At 44.9% G+C, this 23,384-nt stretch overlaps 1 protein-coding gene across 1 annotated transcript in view; it reads right to left on the bottom strand.

Annotated features, from left to right (window-relative positions):
- Nucleotides 1–22,699: 22,699 nt before the first annotated feature.
- Nucleotides 22,700–23,384, bottom strand: part of SULT4A1 (sulfotransferase family 4A, member 1) — a 33,243-nt gene continuing 32,558 nt past the window's right edge. The window contains exon 7 of the mRNA XM_012664236.1: nucleotides 22,700–23,368. Within this exon, the coding sequence (XP_012519690.1) occupies nucleotides 23,256–23,368 (113 nt within the window). The 3' untranslated portion in view covers nucleotides 22,700–23,255. The remainder of the gene's footprint in view (nucleotides 23,369–23,384) is intronic.

Genomic DNA, 23,384 nt, shown 5'->3' with positions numbered 1-23,384 from the left:
GTACACGAGCCACACAGACGGGCACAGGCGTTCAAGGTAGAGGAGCATCTCACCTGGCTTTGGTACTGCCTGATAGGGTGCTGTTGACTTTGGTAGTGTTCGTTTTGGTGGTATTTCGTTTCATTTTCTTTGAGATAAAATATTTCTGAATTTGAGAATTCTGAAAAATAAGAGAGCAATGGGGTTAGCACAGATTGGCAGACAGATTTTCTCATTCAGCTTATCAAGCCACAAGAATGGAGCCTCTGGGCTTGCAAAACAATGCAATACAAGGACCAGCTACTAGAGAATTGTGTAGAAAACTTCAGGCAAATCACATGAATTCCACGCTAAATTGTGTGGAGGTGGAGGTATTTTATTAAGCACCACTCCTCTGTCTCAACCCAGCACATACATGTATACACATGTATAAACACACACATACACACACATATACACACCCCTTCTGTGGTCCCCCCCCATCTTCCTCACAACAACCAGAACAGTCATTTAAAATGCTGATCTCCTTGTGTTACTTCCTTGCTTCAAACTCTCCAATTGCTTCCCAGAGCTCTTAGAATAAGGACCAAAGACTCGGTGTCATCATGCCTGCGGTATGGGCCCTCCTCTGCCTCAACCGCCCTAGCCTTTGGCAGTCCCTCCAATGTGCTCTTTCCCACGTAGGGGCTTTTTCCTCTTCATCTGCTGCAACCCTCTAGCCAGACCACTCATCCCTCTTCCTCTCTGCCTAATGAACTCCTCGTCCTAATGCTCAGTGGTTCTCAGAGTTGCTGGAGGGCTTGTTGGAAACAGACTGCAGCCCCATTCTAGATTCTGACTCCCATTCTGGGTGCGGGGTAGGGCCTAAGAATTCGCATCGTTGACAACTTCCCAGGAGATGCTGGCATTTCCAGACACCACTCTGAGAACCACTGCCCTAAATTTCAGTTCAAATGTCACTTCCTCAGGGAGTCTTCCTTGACACCCCGCACAAGGTTGGTCCCCCTTACACACGTTTATGACTTCTGCCGTCCTTCGCAGCTCTTAGTCCGGTTTGTGATGCTGTAACTGTTGGTGTGTCTTTGGTTAAAGCTTGTCTCCCAGTAGACTTTAAGTTCCTTAAAGACTAGAACCCAGCAAATTCATGTTGTCACCACATTCCCAGATCCTAGGCCAGTGACTGGTATTCAGAGCAGTTTAAAATGAATGAGTGAATGAATGGATTTGCTTCAATTTCTGAACCTTGGCAACTAAAGGCAGACTGTGGTCTCGCCTGTGGTCTCCTGCCTCAAGCCCTCTGTCTACTCACTAGCAAGCATTGTCAATGTTACTTGCAGAACACTTCTTAAATCTATGCCCTGCCTCTCTGCATCCCTGAAGTCACGGCCCATCATCTGCACTCATCAGGATCACAGACATGACCCCTGAAATCCCTTTCAGGTCTCCAACTTCTCCCACTGATCCATCCTCTTCTGTGGTGCAGATTTATCTTTCTAAAACACAGACATAGTTATGTTACTCCCTTGCTTTAAAATGCACAATGTGAAATTATACATACATGTGTTAAAATTTCATAGAACTATACACCAAGAAAAAAGATAAGCGCATGTAAAAACTGCTGAAATCTGAATAGTTTTTAGTTTAGTTGATATTAAATTTAGTTAAACTGACGTACCAGTGTCAATTTCCCAGTTTTGGTAACTCTGGTTATTCTGTGAGATGTTATCACTGGAGGAATCTGGGAGTACACAGGAACTCTCTGTACTAATTTTGCAACTTTTATGTGACTCTAAAACTATTTCAAAATAAAATGTTTTTTTAAAAAAAAAAACATACTTCTCCAGGGCACACAGACTGAAATTCCAACCTTAAACTGTGGGTAGAAGATCATTCACATCATTGACAACCTGGCCCTAGGCAACTCTTCCAGATACCATTACTTCCTTGCAGAGTTTCAATTCACGTTTTTTTCTTTTTTGTCTTTTTCCCTTTTTGAGACAAGAGTCTTGCTTTGTTGCCCCGGGCAGAATGCAGTGGCATCACCGTAGCTCACAGCAGCTTCAAACTCCCGGGCTGAAGCAATCCTCCTGCCTCAGCCTCCCAAGTAGCTGGTACTATAGGTGTATGCTCCGACACCCGGCTAATTTTTCTATTTTTAGGAGAAATAGGGTCACACTCTTGCTCAGGCTCAGTTTCAAACTCCTGAGCTCAAGAGATTCTCCCACCTCGGCCTCCCAGAGTGCTAGGTTTATAGGCGCCAGCCTGGTTCATACTTTTGATAGAATTTCCTTCATTTTGTCTATGGCCATACCACCCCGACATGCCCGATCTCATCTGATCTTGGCAGCTAAATAGGGCCAGGCCTGTTCAGCACTTGAATGGGAGAATTTCCTTCATTCTTTTGCAGCAGGCACACTTCAATTAATCTTTCAAGCTTGAAGGTATAGCCCCTTCTTCATGGGGCCTTCCCATCCTCCTTAAACAAAATTAATCATGCCTTTATCGACAACTTCGTCTTATAGGTTTGTTTTGCTAATTCTTTTATTTAATAAAGAAAAGAACTAAAAGGTAAAAGCCACCTATAAATCCATCACTTTGCTGTGGGGATGGGGATAGGAGTGGGTATGGTGATGGGGATGGAGATTGGGGGGTGATATAAAGAAGGAAATAAAAGTATTAATACTTCCCCATCCATCCCTCTAGTCCTACCTTGGTTTTCACCGATTCTCTGTTTTCAGGCTTTTCAGTTGACCCCTGATAGACAGCAGGCCCCTTGAGTGGAAGGGGCTCCACTCAGCTTTTTATATGCAGCATGGCCTGGCATGTAGTGAGCACTCCACTAAGCTTTGCTTCTGATGGACCACAGCTACCAATACCTAAGACAGCAAGGGCAAGAAGCTTGGGCTAATTTTACCCTTGATTCTGAAAGCTTAACAACATTCTGAGTACAACCAAGGCACCGTGAGGAGTTCTGTGCATCATTCTCAGTTTAGGTGTTCGAAATAAAGAGAATTCTGAGATGTTCATGGATGTGATTACTTCAGAACTTGGTGAGATAGAAATTAGCAAGGATTATAAAACCAATACACTCCAAATAAACACCAAGTCACAGACCATCAAATACGCTTCTTAACCACAAGCAAAAACACAATTAGAAGGCTATTTCACTGATATATTTGTTTATTTGCCAGAGAAGTATTGATGTCCAGTTTTTAACACATGCTATTTATATCAGAATCATAACAAAAGTCCTTTCCATCTGCCTTGGCATCCAGAGAAAACATAATTCAACACGAGAGTAAAAAATATGCACAGCCAAACAGAAATGGCACCAGAAGCAAAAATTGTTGGAACTGTATCACGAGGGGAATCATCACTTGACTAAATTGGAAAAAAATTGTAAGCAACACAAAAGATTTTGGCAGTTAAATCCAAATACTTGAGAAAAATCTTCCCTGGTCTATTCTGATATCAAATGGATGTTCTGCTATATTTTGGGACACATACACTATAAAGCTCCCTTTATAGTCTTCCATACACTCCCATATACACGTCGGTCACTTTCTGAACATCTACTCTTTTGGGCAGTTGAAAAAACAAAGGGTTTGGGGCCAAGCAGACATGGGATCAAACTGGCTCCACTATCTGCCATGGGAACTCACAAGTTAATTAACCTCCTCCTGATCCAGTTTCCTCATTTAAAAAATGGAAATTCAGTCTGTGGGTTCTGAATCCATGCATTCAACCAAGCATGGATCAAAAATATTTGGAAAAAAATGGATGGTCGTGTCTGTACTAAACATGTACAGACTTTTTTTCTTGTCAGTATTCTCTAAACAATATAGTATAACAACTATTTGCATAGCATTTATATTAGGTATTATAAGTAATCTAGAGATGATGTGAAGTATACGGGAGGATATACATAAGTTACATGCAAATACTATACCAATTTATATTGGGGACTTGAGCATCCCCATTTGGGGGTCCTGGAACCTAATCCCACAGATATCGAGGCAGGATTATAATTTCTTTAAAGCAAGTATTCTTAACCAGGAATCTAGGGACAAGGTCCATGTGTGTACTTTTGTAGACCTACAGACTCTCTGAGATTAAATGCAAAATTGCATGTGAGATGATTTTTCTAGGGAGCTTCTCAAGGGACAAGTGACCCAGTGGTTAAGGCCACCACTCTAGAGTCTGTGGAAGAACCACAGGTAAAATGCGTAAAGTGCCTGGCGCACAGTAAGCCTTTACTATTTGGTAGCTGTTATTTTTAGGTCCTGGCAATGTACAGAAAGATAAATCAGACAGAGCATTGGGCAGAAAACAGGTAGACAGTGACAGTGTAAGTTGCTGAGTGTCATCTCAGGGTATCGGAGGACAGTAAAGGAGGACAACCCAAAAATCAGTTCAGAAAAACTTCAGCAGGAGGAACTGGCAGGGCAGAGGCACTAGGAGTGTCAAGACAGTGAGACGACCATCACTGTGGCATCTTTGATGCCCAGGCAGCACTTGGCACACAGCAGGTGCTAAATAAATGAGGAAATAAATGACTGAAACCAACCCAGGGGACAGGATAACACCATTTACAGAATTCCAGGGGGAAAATAAAATTCAGAAGGTGTTACTAGAAACTGTTACTATTCAGACATCTTCAATTTCAAATATTCAATTCAAATGCAATAGTCAACATTCTTTCCCTGAACAGTGAGGACATTGGGCCTACATGTCTGTCATTCAGCCCTTGCAAGCCTCTGGGATCAGCCCAAGAGAAATTTCTTTTAGAACTAGGTATTAGAAAAGCTTTGGTTTTCCAGAGGAAACAAAAGGCCTTATTTGCCTGGACAAAATGAATTTGATTTCCTTTTATTATTTTATTTTTCCTTGAGTTGGCAAGAAGCTCTCAGCTAAATTTTCAGCCCAAATTTATTAACCATTATGGATGATCTGAGTATTCTCTTTCCCTCTGATGTTACTTTTCTATTCTATCTGTATTTCTCATGATCCTGATTTACATGTTTCTATTTTATCATACTGTAATTATTCTGACAAGTCATCTCAAATCCTTGGCGGGACTTATAAATATTTGAGAGTGGCAGAGTACTAGTCGAGGACACAGGTTATTACCAGGCAGTGCTGGAGAAGAGGCCACACTTGTTACCAGTTATCAGCTTTGTAAAGTCCCTTAACTTCTTTGTGTCCCTGTTGCCTCATCTACAAAATGGGACTCGTAACTGTATTTTTTCACAGCCAGGTTGTGGGGACTAAATTTTAAAAGTATGTGAGGCTCCAAACTGTGCCCAGGACATAGGAAGTGTTCAATTAGTATCAGCTAGTAATAGTAGTAGTCGTTGTTGTTGTTGTAGAAATAGTAGTAGAACTGCAGACAAACAGAGAGAGAAAATAACAAATGGTACCTAAAACGAAGTAAACAAAACACGATAGCTGTGAAAGGTCAAAACCAAAAGAAAAAGAAGTGGAAATGAAGCTCTTTAGTACTGAAAGTGTATCACATTCATATGGTATCTCTATTCACAGAGTTTTCTCAAACCTGTCCCTTCCCTTTATATATCCTCTTCCAAAGTACTATCCTAGATAGTACTGTATTCAAAGTGAATTAATATTCAAATATCACAAGACTCCAACTGAGATAACTGTGCAAGCCTAGATTTGGAGTATTTTTAGACAAATATTCTAAGGTCACTTGTGGTATTTAAAGGAAGAAAGTGATTGTTACCTTTTTTCCCTCACTCACAGGTTCTCATCCACATTATGTAGCTTATTTTTCAATGCTGATAAGGAAAGGAGTCATGCAGGAAAACTTTCTGTGACTCTCAGCATCTACTAACCTTAAACACTCTCGATACACACCTGTAGAGAAGCTTCACTAAAGCAATTGCCTTGTTAACAGCCAGTAGCCTCCCACCAGATTCCTGATCTGGACAGGGACCAGGCTACTGAACATCCTCGTGGAGCTGCTTCCATCTCCGGGTGCCAGTGAGCTGAAGGGGTCATGGCATGGATGTTGCAGAGATCTTTGTACATGGGGGAGGAGTGGATATCTGGAAAAGGGCAGGAAAAACACAAACAAAATTGGAGAGCAAAATTTAAAGTCTCAGGCAAGCATTTCTTGACAAATATCTATGAGCACCTACCATGAGCCAAACACTAAAATGAACATAGAGGGGAAAGGGAAAGAGCACAGATAACTAAAATAAAATCCTTGTCTTCAAAGAATCTTGCAATAAGTGTGGGTGAGAGGCAAATATGTTCGCTTATTATCAAAAGGGCCGTGCCTGATTCACTTTCATTTAAATCCCCATAACTTAGCCGAGTTAATGAATTGAAGGCAATGGATAAAAGAGATGAAGGAACTGCAATGTGTGAAAGCAGATTTTATTTACAGCATTTCTGTGAAGTGCGCCCATTAAGGAGCACATATACAATTTAAGAAACATTATTAAATTACTCTTCTTGTAAGTGAAGTAAGACTCCTCTTAATAGGGGCAAGACATCCTGGAAGGCAAAGATTTTCAGGAAAGAAGGAAAAGGGAGTAAAGGGGTGATTTGGACAACAGTCTTGAGCCCTGTACCACTGTACATTTCACAAAGTGCTTCCAAACAAAATTTCTGAGGGAGGCAGGGGTAATTATGTGCAGGCTGAGGGAGAAGAGTGTAAAGGAGCGGAGATTTTGCCATGAGACAGAAAGGGGTTTGGATTCTGGCTTTGCAACTTCCTAGTTGTGGTCTTCTGACAAGCCCCTTCACCCCGTGGGCTTCAAGTCGTCATCTACAGGATGGAGTTAACGATAATACTCAAAAGTCTGCTGTGGGGCACAAATGTAATCCGTAAATTGGATAGATTTAAGGCATTTCCACACACATTTCCCATCTGATCCTCACAGACATTAGGGAGGAAGATATTGTCTGACTTTCCCAAATATCACATAAGCTCCATGGGACCGTACTATTCCTCACAGTAGACCCAGTGCCTTCAACGTGCCAGGGAAATAAACGCTCCATAAACTCGTGCTCGGTGAATAAACGAATCACCACCCCTTTGTCTCTGGGGGTGGGCAGCAGCGCTGCTGTGGGACCCTCAGAGCTGTGGGACCCTTAGAACTGCCCGCCGGCCCCCTCCTCGGCCCTAGAGCTCGCGTTTGGCCGCCCCGAAGGCACGCAGGGACCGTGGGACGAAGCCCGCGCCGCCTTACCCAGGCCCCCGCCCCGACTCTCCGCCTCGCTGGGCAAACCACCTGCGCGCGGACTCCAGGCCGCAACGCCACAGAGGGTCAGCCCTTTGCTGGCTCCAGGACGCTGTTGCCCGAGCGACGAAGACACTCGCTGATTGGAGAATGAGGCTCCGCGCCTGGCAAAAAGCGGATCTTCTATTGGTCAATGGCGGCGGCCGGTGGCTCCGCCCCCGGAAGGAGCTTCCGCCGGAACTCCTGTTCTGGCGATGAGCGCCGTGGGAGTGGGTTCTTGTTACGTGGACTTTGGCGCCAGGTGTGGTGTCGGCCTGGTCCCACCGCGGGTGGCCTGTGGTTTGGGGGAAGCTAGTCCCTTCTCTTCATCTGTAAAAATCTAAACGTACCCACTCCGGGGCCCGTTGTAAGGACTGGATGAAAGTCTCTAAAGCCCCTGCCACATAGTGCGCCACTCAAGAGTGTTGGCAGTGACGGTGACTTCCGTTTGTTTCACTTAGTAGCGTGTCTAAATGTGTCTTGCTTGTCTGCTCTGACAGCCCCATGAAGACGGGGACTAGCTTGCTTTGCCCACCACTGTATACTCCCACCCTGTGCCCCAGTAGGCATTCCATCGATATTCGCTAAATGAGTGAATTATTGATTAGACTCACAGGGCCAATAAATCACGTTAGTAATAATAACAACAGTAGTTTACTTGTTGTCGCTGACCCTGTGGAGCACTTACCTTTGCTAGGCAGCCACTTAACCTAAGTATGTACTTTATGTGTAACTCAATTTTCATTTACCTTCACAACAGCCCTATAAGGTAGGTGCTATGATTGTTCCCATTCTAAAGATAGGAAACAGGCACAGAGAGATATTTTGTCCAGTGACACACTGTTGTCAGGGGCAGAACCAGAATGAGAACCCCGGCAGCTGGCTCCATAGTCCATGCTCTTGGCCACCCTGCCACACTACTCTCTTGTGGGAGAGAAGTAGTGGACTAGAGAATGAAGCAGTAGGATTTTCTCCACACATCTCTGTCACCAGGTAGGCCATATGGAGTGCCCTGCTGTGCGCTGCAGAGATGGATGTTATGTAGTCGCTGATTGGCCGTCTGTATTTCTCTTGTTAGCTAGTTTTCCTGCTCACCGGGGGAATTCGTTCCTATGGCCTCTCTGCTCAGACCTCCCACACCCTTTACTTCCTCACCCTGATTGAATGACAGGGCCTCATATCTCACTGAGAAAATAGAATCAATAAGAATGGAACACACTTGTTCACAACCACTTTGGCCGTTATCTCTTCTTTTGCTCTTGCCCCAGAGGAGAAAAGGCTGCTTTTCACAGAGGCCAGTTCCTCCACTTGTGTCCTAGATCCCATCCCATTTGCCCTAAGACTTTTGCTTACGTGGGCAGTTCCCTAAGTGTGGTCTGGGAATCCCTGGGGGTCCTGAGACCCTTTCAGAGAGTCCAAGTGGCTAAAAATATTTTCATAATAATACCAAGATATTACTTGCTTTTTCACTCTTATTCTCTCACGAGTGTACGATGGGGTTTTCCAGAAGCTACGTGACGTGCAACAGATTGAATGCAAAAGAAGATGTGAGAATCCAGCTGTCCTCCATTAAGCCAGATATTAAAGAGATTTGCAAAAATATAAAACTGCCTCTCTTTTCACTAATGTTTTTTGGAAAGTAATTTTTCATAAAAATGTTAACATATAATGGGTTTATTATTATTTTAAACAAATTAATAAATTGTTTATCAGTTTTATTTTCTAATATGGTAAATATTGATAGATATAACCTATATAATCAAAAGTTCTTTGGGATCCTCAGAACTTTTTAAGGGTGTAGATGGATCTCGAGGCCAAAAAGTTTGGTTGTAAGATCAAAAGGGCTTAAGTTATTCCCTCTGTCTCATAATAGCCAACAATCTCATTGTCACTCTCTCTTTCCCTCCCTCTTGAAACATGTTCTAGTATCTTACATCTTTAAGGAAAGAAAAAAGGTTGTTCTAGTTTCCACCCCATTTCTCAGCTCCCGTTTAACCTACTTCTCAGTAGACATGCAGACATGCTCTCTTTCCGTTACCATGCACCCTTGATCAGTCGTGCCAGAGGCGTGACTCTATTATTGCCTGGTACCTGGTCATTTGCATAAATATTTCATCTATACTTTACCTTATCTTAATTGACCTCTAAGTAGCATTCAACCCAGTTGGTCACTCCTTCCTACTGGAAACATTGTAGGCTTCTCTAATACCACACCAGCTACTCAATTCTTAGGCACCACTGGTGACTTCCGCCACTGTATGGCCTCTGGATGTTACGGTCCCTCTGACTGTATCCTAGGTCACCAGCCTTGACCCCTTCACAGGTATGTACTGGAGACCACTCAGACTTAATTCATCCACATAGTCCTCGATCCACTCACTGATCTCACTCTGACCCATTTCAATAAATGGCATCACTCAAACAAGGAAACCTTGTTATCCCTTAATGGTTATTGCTCCATCCCCAACATCCACAGCTTCAGCAAGTCCTGCTGGTTCTAATACCAGAATACATGCATTGTAGTAATCTCACTCACCCATTCTCTTTAGCTTCACCAGCACTACCTTACCTTAAAATATTTTTCTTATGATAAAAACAAAACCCCTTAAAATGGCATACAAGGCACTGAGACCACTCTTCACAGCCTCATCCTCCCCCATGATCACTGTGGTACAAAGCACAGGTGCCAGTTTGAAGGAGCTCCCCGCTGGCCAAATCTGGGCCTACAGGAGCACCAAAATAATTAAGGACAGTAATAAATTACAGACCACTAAAAATGACAGGATTCCTGAGTCCAGACCAAGGATGGCTGGACAGACAGATACAATAAGTGGAGGAGAAGGAAAGGCTCTTGCTTATAGTAGCATGCCGGGAGTCAACTAGAAAGCAAGAACTAGAGTTGAAAAACCATCATTTTGCAACCATTGAATAAAGATTGATTCAGGCAAGAATCATTAATCTAGGGAGTTGTTTGGATGAAGAGCAGGATGTTTGCATTGTTTTAAAGGATCTTCCCACAGATAGCTTATTAGTTATAAGGGGGAAAAGTAGTAATGGTACAAAGGGAAGGAGGGACAACACTTAAACTGCGTAATAAAACTTAACATTGCCAACAAGGAGCACGGCCATTGTGTTTCTCCAGATGTAATGCCCTGAAAAGGACAACTTCTATACCATTCTAACCTGGAATGCATAACCTCATCTAATCATATGAAGACATCAGAAGAACCTAAAATAATTATATTTTTTAAAAAAGGGAGAGGGACCGTATTTTTCAAAACTATCAATGTCATAAAAGACAAAGTTTGTGGAAACGTTCCACATTAAAGAAGACTAAAGAAATGTGACAACTAAATGCAATCCTTACCATAGACTGGACCCTATACTATAGGGTGAAAAGATGCTACAAAGACATTATTGGGGGCCGGGCGCGGTGGCTCACGACTGTAATCCTAGCTCTCTGGGAGGCCGAGGCGGGCAGATTGTTTGAGCTCAGGAGTTCGAAACCAGCCTGAGCAAGAGTGAGACCCCCGCCTCTACTAAAAATTAGAAAGAAATTAATTGGACAACTAAAAATATATAGAAAAAATTAGCCGGGCATGGTGGCACATGCCTGTAGTCCCAGCTACTCGGGAGGCTGAGGCAGGAGGATCAATTGAGCCCAGGAGTTTGAGGTTGCTGTGAGCTAGGATGACGCCATGGCACACACTCTAGCCCGGGCAACACAGTGAGACTCTGTCTCAAAAAAAAAAAAAAAAAAAAAGACATTATTGGAAGACTATACTTTCAGGGATCATTTCTATAGTTTGTTACTAGAGAAGTTTCTCTGAACCTGTAGAGCACCGGAAGCCACGAGGAGGAGGTGCAGCATTCTCTCCTGAGCGTGAAGCCGGCTCTTGGTGTTGCTTCGCTGCAACTGCCATTTGCCACTGATGATCGTTCTTCTCTCCCTTTTAGGGGGAGTAAGAGGGAGAGGACGTGGTCTGAATGGTTCCTTAAGAAAAAAAAAATGATTGGGCTAATTTACTAAATTGGAATATGGACAGTAGATTACATAAAAGTATTGTATTAATATCAACGTTAAATGGGCTGAAACTGAGTAACTGTGCTGGAATTATAGAAGAGATTAGTCTAAGGAAATAAACACCAAAGTTTTGGGGATAAAGGGCCATGATGCATGTGACTGACTTCCAGATGTTTCAGGGAAAAAACTGTGTATAAAAAGATAACAAATGATAAAGCAATTAGCACAAAATGTTAATGATAAGTGAAGGTGAGTAAAGGGCATTGCACTAGTCTGCTTGGGCTGCCGTAACACAGTACCACAGACTGGGCGGCTCAGATAATGGAAGTTTATTGAATCACCGTCCTGGAGGCTAGAAGTCCAAGATTAAGGTGAGGCTTCTCTCCTTGGCACGTATAATATTCATGGATACTGTCTCCTCCCAGTGTCTTCACATGGTCATCCCTCTGTGTGTTTGTGTCCTAATCTCCTCTTCTTATAAGGACCTGTTGGATTAGAGCCCACCCCAAGGACCTCTTTTTAACTTAATCACTCTTTAAAGACCCTGTACCCAAATACAGTCACATTCTAAGGTATGTGGGGTTAGGATTTCAACATATAAATTCGGCAAGGGGTCACAATTCAACCCATAACAGGCATACAGGTGTTCTTGCACTATTCTTATTCTTGAAACTTTTCTGACAGTTTGAAATTATTTCCCAGTAAAAAGTGAGGAAAACCTGTGAGATTTCTCATTGCATTTATTTGCAAGTATTTTTGTTTGTTTATATAGTTATTGCTCATTGCCATAAACTAGGCTATTACCTAGACTATCGTCTCCAGGAGGGCAGGGACTGTGTCTTCCTTGTTTACGGTTACATCCTTAGCACTTAGCTCAATGCCTGCTAGATGGTAAACATTCAATATATTGTTATTGAATGCAGTCCTTATTAATAATTCACACACCTAAGAATCAGGCATTTTGCTATGCACTTTATCCCACCATTTTAGTTAACTCTTCCTCAATCCTGTAGATATTATCTGAATTTTAAGGATGGGGAAACTGACGTCCAGATGTTAAATGAACTGACCAACATCTCTGTAAATCCATATCCCTGAATGTGCTAAGAATCACATTAGCATATCATTTTCTTAAAATGCAGTTTTGTGCAAGTTTGCATGCATAAAGTAAATGTCAAAGCTACAGTGGCTTTAAAACTTCTTTTTACTATAAACTGTGGAAAGAAATATATTTTATATAACTCTGTGCCCACATACATAAATATATGTATGCATATATATAATTAAAATTTTTTTCACAAACAATGCTTAGCCTGACTACATGTTGTACATTCTGTTAGTTTCCATTTAATTTAAAATTCTTACATTCAAACCTCCCTAACAAGTGGCAATCCACAATTTGGAAAAAAAAAAAAAAAACACTTCCTACAGCATAATCACTGCCACAACTAAATCCAAGATTACACTCAAACTTATCCAAATTTTCCTTTCCTAGCTAAGAACTATCACATTCTTAGTCTTCCTTCTCTTGACTTATGACAACATAATTAGCAGTGGACTTTCTTTTTTAGAGGGCTTTTCACATAAGAAAGTTTTTAATTGTTGTCCTAGAGTTAGTGTGTATCTGATGATGTATTATTAATAAAGTTCAACAGAGCAGAGAACATCAAGGCCTCATAATGTGAATTATCAATTCACACTTCCAGATTTGGTGTGAACTTTCAGGAGCTCAAGTGGAAATCTGACACTGTGAATGTTAAATGTATAAAATCTAAGGGGTCTCTGCACCTTGTGTCGTAACAGGTGTTACCAGGATGCTGTGAGGGCAGAGAAGGGCCTGTTTTGCCAGAGCGCTAGGATTGCAGGCACGAGCCCCTGCGCCGGCCTGGACGCCCAGGGTCTTACTGGACGGTCACACCTGTGCTTACTCACTCCGCATTGTCCGTGGCTGCCTGTGACCCGCAAAGCCCCAAATATTGCCCATCTGGCCGTTTGCAGGAAAAGGTTGCCAATTCTTGGTCTATTTTCACAGGACTGCCAGCAATTTCCCTGTTATACTGACCTCTAGAATCAGTTGGGAAGTGTTTCCACTTTTTCTGTTCTCTCAGAGCTTGTGTAGTATTTTTTTCCCCCTTTAAATGTTTGGAAAAATTGACTGGTGAAAGCATTTGGTCCTGGAGTTTTCTTCATGGGAGGTTTTTAGTAATTGGTTCAAGTCCTGTATTAGTTATAAGACTACTCAGATTTTCTGTTTCTTCTTGCGTCTATTTTGGTAAATTGTGTTTTCCAAAGAGTTTGTCTATTTCATCTTAATTGTCAAACTTAATTGGCATGACATTGTTTTTAATATCTTTTTAGTACAATGTCTGTTGGATTTAGAGTGACCAGCTGTCCTGTTTGCCAGGAAATGAAAGGTTTCCTGGGCATGGACCTTTCAGTGCTAAACCCAGGACAGTCCCAGGCAAACCAGGACAGTTGGTCACTCTAGTTGAAGCTGTAGTGATTTGGCTTCTTCTTTCCTGTCGTGGTTTATCAATTTTATTAGCCTTTCAAAGAAATCTATTACTCATTTTCATGTCATTGATTTCTGCTCTTATTTCCTTCCTTCCTTTTTGGGGGTTTGCTATTCTTTTCCTAGCATCATGATATGAATATTTAAATCATTGGTTTTCAGCCTTTCTTCTTTTCCAAGGCATGTATTTAAGACTATAAATTTCCCTCTAAACATAATTGTACCTTCACTCCCTAAGTTCTGATATGACAGACTTTTTTTTAGCATTCAGTTCAAAATTGTTTTAATTTCCATTGTAGTACCTTTTTAGCCCTTCAGCTAAATTATATAAAACTATATTATGTAAAACTATATTAATTTCCAAACATTTGGGGATTTTCAAGTTGTATTTTCGTGTTGATTTCTATCTTAAGTCCACTGTAGTCAGAGGACATATAAATAAGATTTCCAATCTGCTGACATTTGTTGAGACTTGCTTTATGGCTCACCATATGGTCAATCTTGGTAAATGTTCTATGTGCACTTGAAAATAATGTATATTTTGCAGTTGTTTGGTAAAGTTGCTGGGTTTTTTAATTAGGTCAAGTTTGTTGACTATTGTTGAAATATTCCATCTCTACTAATGTTTTTGTTGTTGCTGTTTCTTCTTTCAGTTTTTGAGAAAGAGATGATACAATAAATTTTATTTAGTGTGGGTCTGCTGGCAATAAGTTAATTCAGTTTTTATTTGTCTGAAAATATGCTTTGTCACCTTCATTGTTAAGGGATATTTTTGCTGAATATAGAGTTTAAGTTGGCGGTTATTTTCATTCAGCATTTTAAAGATGTCATTTAGTTATATTCTGGCTTTTGTCATTTCTGTTGCAAAAATCTTCTGTCTGTGTAATTGTTACTCTTTTGGAGGTGATGTATCTTTTTTTCCTTTGAAAGTTTTTAAGATGTGCCTGGGTGTGGTTTTCTTTATCTTGCTTGGGTTCTGTAGCACATCTTGAATATGTGGCTTGATGTCTTCCATCAATTTTGGAACATTCTCGGCCACTATCTCTTCAAATATTGCTTCTGCCCCATTTTTTTCTCTCCTTCTGAGACTATGAGCTACAAGTACCTAGTTATATAACATCAGGACAATTGTTTCTAAAAATACATCCTGTGGCTATTTGTTTGTAATCTCCAGGATTATCTCACTGTATTGGTTTTTAAAGTACTCTTTAGAAGGCCTATTTAAAATAACATCTAATTCATCTAATACCAAAAAAAATGCGATGACATGGCACTAGGAATTTACTAAATCTGTGTTAAATCAGTCTCTCTCTCTCTCTCTCCCTTCCTCCAATTCCATCAGGTGTCGGCCCTTCAGTTCAAAACCAGCAATAGTTAAGGCAATTTGTTATTAAAAATAAAGTGACTAGGAGAACGAGCCACTATATGAAAGTCTTTGTAAGGATTCAAGTTTTTAGCAGCACTATTTTCTGAAGGATAATTTTAGGTTAAAAAACAAAAAACAACCCTGACTAATTTAATCTGCCTGCCTGAGCAAACATGGCTAGAGGGACTTAACAAATGTGTTTTGAACTGACCTGAACCCCACAGAGAAGCACACCTAAGCCATGTGTGAGTGGTTCAGTGTAGCCAAGAATCAGGAAAATCAAAATCCTTGCTTATTTCCTTGAACCCAAGGATGGTATTGAAATGACTAATTAGATCAGCCTGTCGTGAAATTTTGTCCTGAGATACTTTTTTTTTTTTTTTTTTTAGAGCATCTTCAATTCAAAGTGTTTTCCCTATTCCCGGAAATGTTTCACTTCCATGTGAAGATTTATTTTTTATAGGAACCTAAGTTTACCTCATTTGCTTATTATCCAAATAAACCCATAAAATCTATTAGATTATTTTTGATCTTTGTTCAGATAGAACAGAGTTCTGTTAACGTGACAGCAGCCCAAGGAACAGTCTGCAGGAGGAGACTGCTGTCTTCTCTGAAAAAAACTTGCCAAAGGACACCGATGGTTCTGTCAGATGCCATGTGATGGATCTATTTGCAAGTTGAACCTGGATTTTTGGGGTGAGGTTCCCACCTTTCCCCAGACACCATTCAGCATCATTTAAGCCAGTAAAGTGAGTAAACTCACCTCCCAAGAATGTTACAGTAGACCTCTGATAATAATCTTAAAAAGCAAACCATGAGAAGGTGGAGAAAATATTTTTACATTTATGATACCCAGCAGATAGCTCATGCCCTCAGAAATCAAGAAGAAACTCTGGGACCATGGAGAACTGTGCGGCAACAATCCTCTGCCCACCTTCCAGGTTTTGAGTGCTCATTGCTGTTTTTCACCACAATTCTTTACACCTAAGAGACTGGGCTGTAAGACCAAGCCTGTAATTACTTCACAGTCATCAATGATGATGTTATGCACGGAGATTATGCCTTCATGTGGAGAAATAAACAGCAGGAATTGATCAACCCCTAAGAAGTTAAGTACTGTTTTCCACCACGTCTGTTAATAAAGAAGGAAGAGCAAACACGTGGCATGGATGCATAATGCATCTAACTGGAAGCCTGGAATATCTCTGAGAAATCTGCTATTTAATAGCAAAGACTTTCCTGACTGCTGTCCTTTTGGTCGCCTCATAAAATGGAGACAACACTCTCCTCAGCTGTCCTTGGGAGGAAAAAAAAAAAAGAAATAAAAATAAATGAGGTGTAAGTAGCTCTTTTGGAAAAGCTACTGCAGTTATTTTTTCTTTACTAAAATAGATGCTTTCTCTCTCGAATATTTACCTTGACAGATGACGCAGCTGCTCGTTTTAGTTCAATCAGCCAGAAACTATATTGCACATGTTAAACTTTGTCACTACAAATAATTGATTATCACTTGTAAACAGGGGACCATTTTCGTATCTATTTCAGGCTTCCCATCGAGAGAGACTACACGCAGGCTCAGTGTAGCACCTTAGCACATTTCCATCCCCCTTCAACGTACTAATACGCTAGTAAGCTCTTGATTTCCTCCGACAGCTACTGGTGGTCCCCTTTCACGGAACCGGAAATCCAAATCCACTTATCTTACCCTGAACAAGATTCCATAGTGTGGAATACTGGTATTTAGAACTTTAACGAATCCTCCCCCCGCCCCGAATGTTACTGCAGCAATCTTTGAAGAATGGCCCTCCCTCTGGAATAAAGCAGCAGTTAGACCAGAACAGTCTCATGTTTCATACACCTGGGCAACAGGCGAACCCCTGACAGTCACAGAGAAATTCTCTTTGCTAAGAGCCAAGATCTTGCAACAGCTTGTAGTTAGTGCTGTTTAGCATTTAATTTGCCTTTAGTTAGGTAACAAGCATTTATGGATTACCTGATAGGAATGAGTACTAAGTCCAGGATGGGGACAGAGGGATGAATGAGACACAGACTCCACTCAGTCTACTTGGGGCTAAAAATATCTACTTTGGAAAGAAAACTTGAGAACAGTTAACAAATGTAAACCAATCTATCATCACAGGAAATCATCACTCTTTCAGAACTCCTGGCACACTGCACTCTGAGGAGCAAGATGCTGCTGCATGTGTCTCATGATGGGAGTGGGGACGTACCAGTCCCTCCTCCTCTGGGCTAAGGAAGGTTCTGGCCTTCTCTTCCTCTGGGGAGTGCCAAGTGTGGTAGGGACCCAGGACAGAGGTAGCCACCAGCCATTGGAAATCGGCCTGTCTGCCGTATCTGGGGACCCTCCTGAGGTCTTTGGCAAAGATTGAATCCTAGGCGTATCCAGGATGGTAGTGAGCAGGGCTCCATTCCCAACGGCCTCCAGGAGATTGAGTCAAGGCCAACGGGGAGCGGTGGGGGACATGGATTGGCAGCACTCAGGGGAGCAGGGGAGGCTTTTGAAGAAGGCGACAGCCCCTCGAAGTTAGGAAAGCAAATGTTAGAAGTGTAGACCAGGGACATGGAGCAAGCAGTGTGGCTGGGCCAGAGAGGGCCCTCGTGGCAAGTGACATAGGACAGGCTTGCAGAGCCTGAGATGCAACTGGCAGAACACTGGTGACGAGGCAAGGCTGGATCCAGAAGAATGTTCTGGTCAGGACAGTGGGAGTGCTCTGATCATCAAGGTTGCACAGAGCAATGCTTCTGTGCTATCTTCTTGCCACCACGGAGAGTAAGAGAGACATGGTCTTGGCCTCAGGAAGCTCTCTGGGCAGATGGTTGCTGTGTCCTGGGCATGTTAAGGGAGGTGCAGTATCGACCAAAAGTGGAGCTCCTGGCTCCCATCCCCAGCCGAGCGCCGTCGGAGCAGCCCACGCCTGGACCGTGCTCAAAGCCTAAGTCAGCGTAAGCCGGGTTAAGTCGGCAAATGGCAATCCGGGCAGAGGGACCTGTGTAAGGGGGGCGCGGAGGGCGCAAACAACCCTGGTGCTCCGGGCTACCAACTGGACTTGAGAGAGATTCTTTCCCCCTCTGGAGATTGTATGTACTATGGATTGTAAAGGGGAGAAATGAGAGACAGGAACACTAGGGAGAAAAGGGTTTCAGCCTTGCACTTGTTTTCGAGGATGCACAGACTGGAGAAAATCTCCCGCCGGCTCTGCCGGCGTCTTCTGCAGACACAGCCTTGCTCGCGACTGCTTCAGACTTCCATTCCCAGCTGGCGCCCAACGCCACGGCTATATGTGAAAATGATAACTTGAAAGAGGATAAAATATATTTTTTGGTCGATTTTTATTTTTTAAACACACTTAGCATTCTCTAGTTTTTAAAAAATGCTTTTAATAGAGCACAGACTCCTTTCCTCAGTGGCGAGGAGACAGATTTAAGGGCTGCAGCCCAGACACTCGGTGCCAGCTAGCGTCAGGGATCCAAGCGTGAGAATCAAGTTGTCGTTTGACGTGCGGATTTGGCAAGAGCTCAGCACGCCTTGGAGACGGCGACTGTGGGCCCACGCCGTGGGGCAGGCGCTTCCGCGGCGGGGCAGGCGCTTCTGCGGCGGGTTCTCTTTGCTCCCGGCCCAGCGTGGCTGAGAGGTCACGGTCTCCCTGTCTGCTAGCTTATCCCTGCGGTGAGCGATGGACCGTTTGGCCACACTTAAGAGTCACAGAGTGCTCCCTCCAGCGGGGTGGGATTTTAACGACACTTGGTCTGTGACCTATTCATCATGACACGAAAGGGGCCTTCCCCCACGGTCCCACACACAGTGGCAGAACTGGAACTGGCCCATGACTGCCAGGCAAGTAAGTAGTTTGTTCTCATTTTGGTGCATTTTGTTCTTCCCACCTGGTGTGTGCCCTCCCTGCCTCCTGCCCGGTTTCCAGAACAGCTCTCGCCCTTCTCCTCACATGAAGCAGTCTCCCTGCTGTGCCTGGTCACTTGCTTTGCATCTCCACAGTGCTCACTCTCTGTACCATCTCTTTCGTTTGCCCATTTGTTCGGATGTGCGTGTTTAAACAGGCGAAGCAGCAAGAGACACCAGGAAAGCTCACTTAGCCATAAACTGGGGGCTGACAACCAGGAGAAACCACGAAGACCATTTGACAGATAGAGAGACCAAGGCTGAGAGAGGGCAGGTGACTTGCCCCAGTCACAAGGCCAGCTGAGGACAAAACCAGGACTTGATTGCCCAGGTCCCCTGCTTCCCCACCAAACGGCTTTCCACATGGATGTGGGTGATCACTGAGCACGGCGCCTGAAGGAATGGAGTCACAGGAGCTAAACAGGAAGGGAGCACCACCAAGACTGTGTCCCCAGGACTCAGCTCATGGCCTTCCGGAGCAGGTGCCCGTAAATGCCTCAAGACACAGGACGAGAGGGAGAGACGGGGGTGCCCAAGGAAGGCGCTTGGTAGCTCTGTGGGCAGTAAGTTCCTGCACTTGGGGACAGAGGCAGAAGGGCAGGGGAAGGGAGGGCACCAGAAACATAGTTACTCCTGGACGTGGAAAGCAGTGGCTTATCAGAAAGGGTGTTCCGGACGAGGGAAGAATGTAACCAGGGCTCGAGCTGTTGATGATAAAGAAACATCCGTTTGGAAAGGAGGTGATGGCAGAAATGGGGGCTCAGGGGAGGAGACAGGAGGCCAGCCTGGGTCTTGTCTGGGAGGACACAGCCTTCGCGGGCCAACAAGGAGCAGCAGGAAAAGCCTGACGGTGCAGCCCCTGCTCTCAGGGCGATGCGGTCTGCGGAGGGCAACAACTGCCGGACGGTGAGGCAGGCGCTGGGAGGAAAGCAGGGGTCCCCAGGGAACACTGGGGGGCAAGTGGGGAATGTGCTCACTGGCAGAGGGGGCCGGGCTGGCATCGCAGGTGAGGGAGGTGATCGCCCCGTCCTGGCTGGGCAGGCCACAGAAGTGGCCGCGGCTCAGAGCCGAGGGGGATGTCCTGGGAGCCGGTGCGCTTGTCAGGGACGGGTGTCTGAGGTGGTTCCTCGGCTGGGTAAGGCTGATCACCTGACCCCGGTGCCATCCCACTGTTAAAATCCACATCCTACCATGAAGGGTGGAAGACGATGCAGGACGGGCAAGGACACTGGCGGTGCGTGCACCTGAGGACTCCCTCCTTACCCTCCACACAGCACCGCCCCCAGCCTAGAAAGGCAGGCACGGACTGACTGCCACCTGGGATCTCCCAGGACGGGGCCTGCGCATGGTGGCACCTGTACCTGGCTGCATCCTTCTGCATCACTGGGGACATCGAGGACGACCACCCAGCGGCACCCACGCCCCTCCACCATCTGCTGGCAGCATAACTTGGCCACTAGGGGGCACTGGCTAGCGGCAGAGTAGGCGGTGCTGGGACAGACTTGGGAAGAATTTTGTTAATTTATGATTTCAAAGTGGCTTTTCTCTTTTGTTGTCGTTATAACCATCCTATGAAGTAAGCAGGACAAAGATGATCGCCACTGTGTAAATTACGGATCAGAAGAATTAAGGTACTTACCTGCTCCAGGTCAGAGCTGTGGAATCTCTGCGCTGGCCCGTCAGATGAATAACCGAGCGCACGAAGGGAACATACGTGAGTTCCAAACGACTCAGTGTCGAGGAGGAGAGCGGAGAAGCGCCCAGTCCGGGGAGGGGCTGCAGCTGAATGCTACCGTTTGTGAGTTCAGGGGCTGCCAGCACACTCCCCCCCACCCCCCCGGCAGCTCCACACCCGGGTCTGCACCGCCCAGGCACCGTCCCCTCAGGGGCCCCTGCGTCCCCCACGAACTCTGGAGCCTGAACTTACCTCGGGCTCTGGCGGTTTTGTCTCCCCACTGGAACGCGCACACTCTGCGGCAGCCTCAGCGCCTAGAACAGTGGCCGGCGCGCAGTGGGGGGCAAGGACCCATTGAGTGCTGGACTCCATAAAATGAGGTGAAACAGCCAAACGGGCAGAGTGGACACTTAATAAATCAGCACCTGACCACACGCACGGCCTCTGACGCACTGACCGTGGGTTTATAAGCAACTGGAGGGCAGAACCCCGGGACGCAGCAGACTGGACACTTGATTAACTAATCCGGGGTCTGTGTTAACACCAGATGCCAAAATAAATTCTAGGACTTCCCCTGAGGCCTAGAGGAAGGAGTTCACTTTAAAGTAAACATGGTTTTCCAGAAGGCCTGAGCTTCAGTAACGGCTGGACTTTCCTTCCTCAAGGAATTGGGAAGACAGGTCTGGGATTCCCGGCAGGGAAGCGCAACCGGCCGGCTAGTCTCCCCCATGCCACAGCGTGCCACGCTGAACACGGGACCCCAAAGGGGTGGCAGCGAAGGCGGAGGCTCCTGGACCCACAGGTGCAGCAAAACCGCCCCAGGCTTTCCTGGGTGAGCGGGGGAAATCGCAGGGAGGGGAGGAATTCAACCGGGGAAAGTCTGAATTTGAGTGAAACTGCAATTCTGCTCATCAAAACCCGACAGGGGCCTGTTTCCCTGTGCAGTCACGCTCGGGGAACGGGGTGTCATCAGGGCTCACATATGTTGTCCCAAAGTGCTGAGGCGACCCTGCAGAGGCCCCTTCTCCACCCGCCAACACACACACTCGACACACTGCAGGGAACGTGTCTTTATTGAAGATCAAGCAAGCACAGAAGTATCATGTGTAGTGCTCAGCAACATCCATACAGTACTAAAAATAGAAAAATAGAAATGAAATTTCACAGAGAGCAGCCTCCCTCACAGATACACGGGAAAGGTGCTGCCAAGCCCGGCACGCGATGCCATGTGCCACCTGCCCGCCCGAGCTCCTCCCCTCTGCAGACGCAAACACAAGCTTCCGTCTGCACCCCCTTCGAAGACAGCCCCACGGAGCAGAGCCTCCTTCCTCAGCAGCGACCCTTCTGCCCGCCACACGGGCACTTCCCAGCCACACAGGTAACAGAGACACCCTGGGCCCCGCGCGGCTGCGGCCCCACATCTCATCTGGCCATCTCTCCGTCACTCTCCAGCCATGAAATTAAGCAGGCGGCGAGGCAGTACCGATGACCATTTTTTCTCCCTCAGGTACACGGACGGATGGAATGGACAGAGACAAAGGCGGGACGGAAACGGGCGTTGAACCCGCAGACTGGCTCTCCCCCAGCTGGCAGCCTCAGGTGCAGATGCGACAAACTGAATGACAAAGACTTGAGATTTTTAGAAATTTGCTATCAGGCATCTGCTTGCCAGCATAAGTAGGATACTGCTTCAGAAAACAAAAGTAAGACCGTGGAATTAAACTCAAATTCCGAGTGAGTTTCGGCCTTTCCGTGGCTGCCTCTCACTCGCTGCATTCAAACACCACTGACTGCACCAGACGCCCACCTGCTGGCTCCCCAGCACATTCCCTCCTCGAACGTCCTGGCGCCTCTGCACTGGGCCTATGCAGCTGCCCGAGGGAAGTGTCGTGCAGAGGGGCATCCTTTCTGAAAATGACCTAGTGACGTTTCTGCTTTATTTCTGGAAGGTTCCAAAGAGCTGAACTCCATCAGAACAAACAAGGGTCCAGTGTCCACCCCCCACACCCCAGCTCACGCTTGTTCTCACCGTTGCCTCAGAACCAAGTGAGAACGGAATGGCTGCGCCTTGGATAATAAACTACAAAAATAAAGAGTTAACCCTGAGATCTTTCTACCATTTGGGTGTGGCTCGCTCTTAATTCCCCTTGGAAATGAACTTTTATTTGGTTTACTGACATTTATTTAGATTTCCAGTGAAAAGCTCTATAAAATACAATAAATAATATGGGGTTGAAAAAGGTAGACATTCTAGTTGCATATGTTACAGACTTTATACTTATACTACAGGCCGTCAGAACTGCAATTTGTATAATGTGTAATCAGACATGTAGAGACTTCGAACTGTAAAGGCAGACAGCTGCTCTGGACCGGAAATAATCGCACTTCCTCCAATTTCTCTGCCGCGTCCTCCCCCCACTGTTTCACACGCTGCTCCCAGAGTTTGTCCAGCAAGTAATAAATGAACGCATACAGGACTCGGGCTAGTAGAATGCCTGGGTATTGTGAGCATGCAGGTTTGCTGTTTCTGTTATTACAAATAAAAGTCAAACGTGAGGTCACACTTTCCCATCTTCTGTTTATACACTAAGTCAAACTTCTCATTCATAGAGACGGTGAAGATGTCCTTCCACAGCCCAACTCTTCCTGAAACACAAGCAAG

The sequence above is a fragment of the Propithecus coquereli genome, unplaced genomic scaffold (assembly GCF_000956105.1).
Source record: "Propithecus coquereli isolate 6110/MARCELLA unplaced genomic scaffold, Pcoq_1.0 Scaffold876, whole genome shotgun sequence".
NCBI classification, from domain to species: Eukaryota; Metazoa; Chordata; class Mammalia; order Primates; family Indriidae; genus Propithecus; species Propithecus coquereli.
Note: the sequence above shows the minus strand (reverse complement) of the source record. Positions and strands in the feature narration are given on the sequence as shown.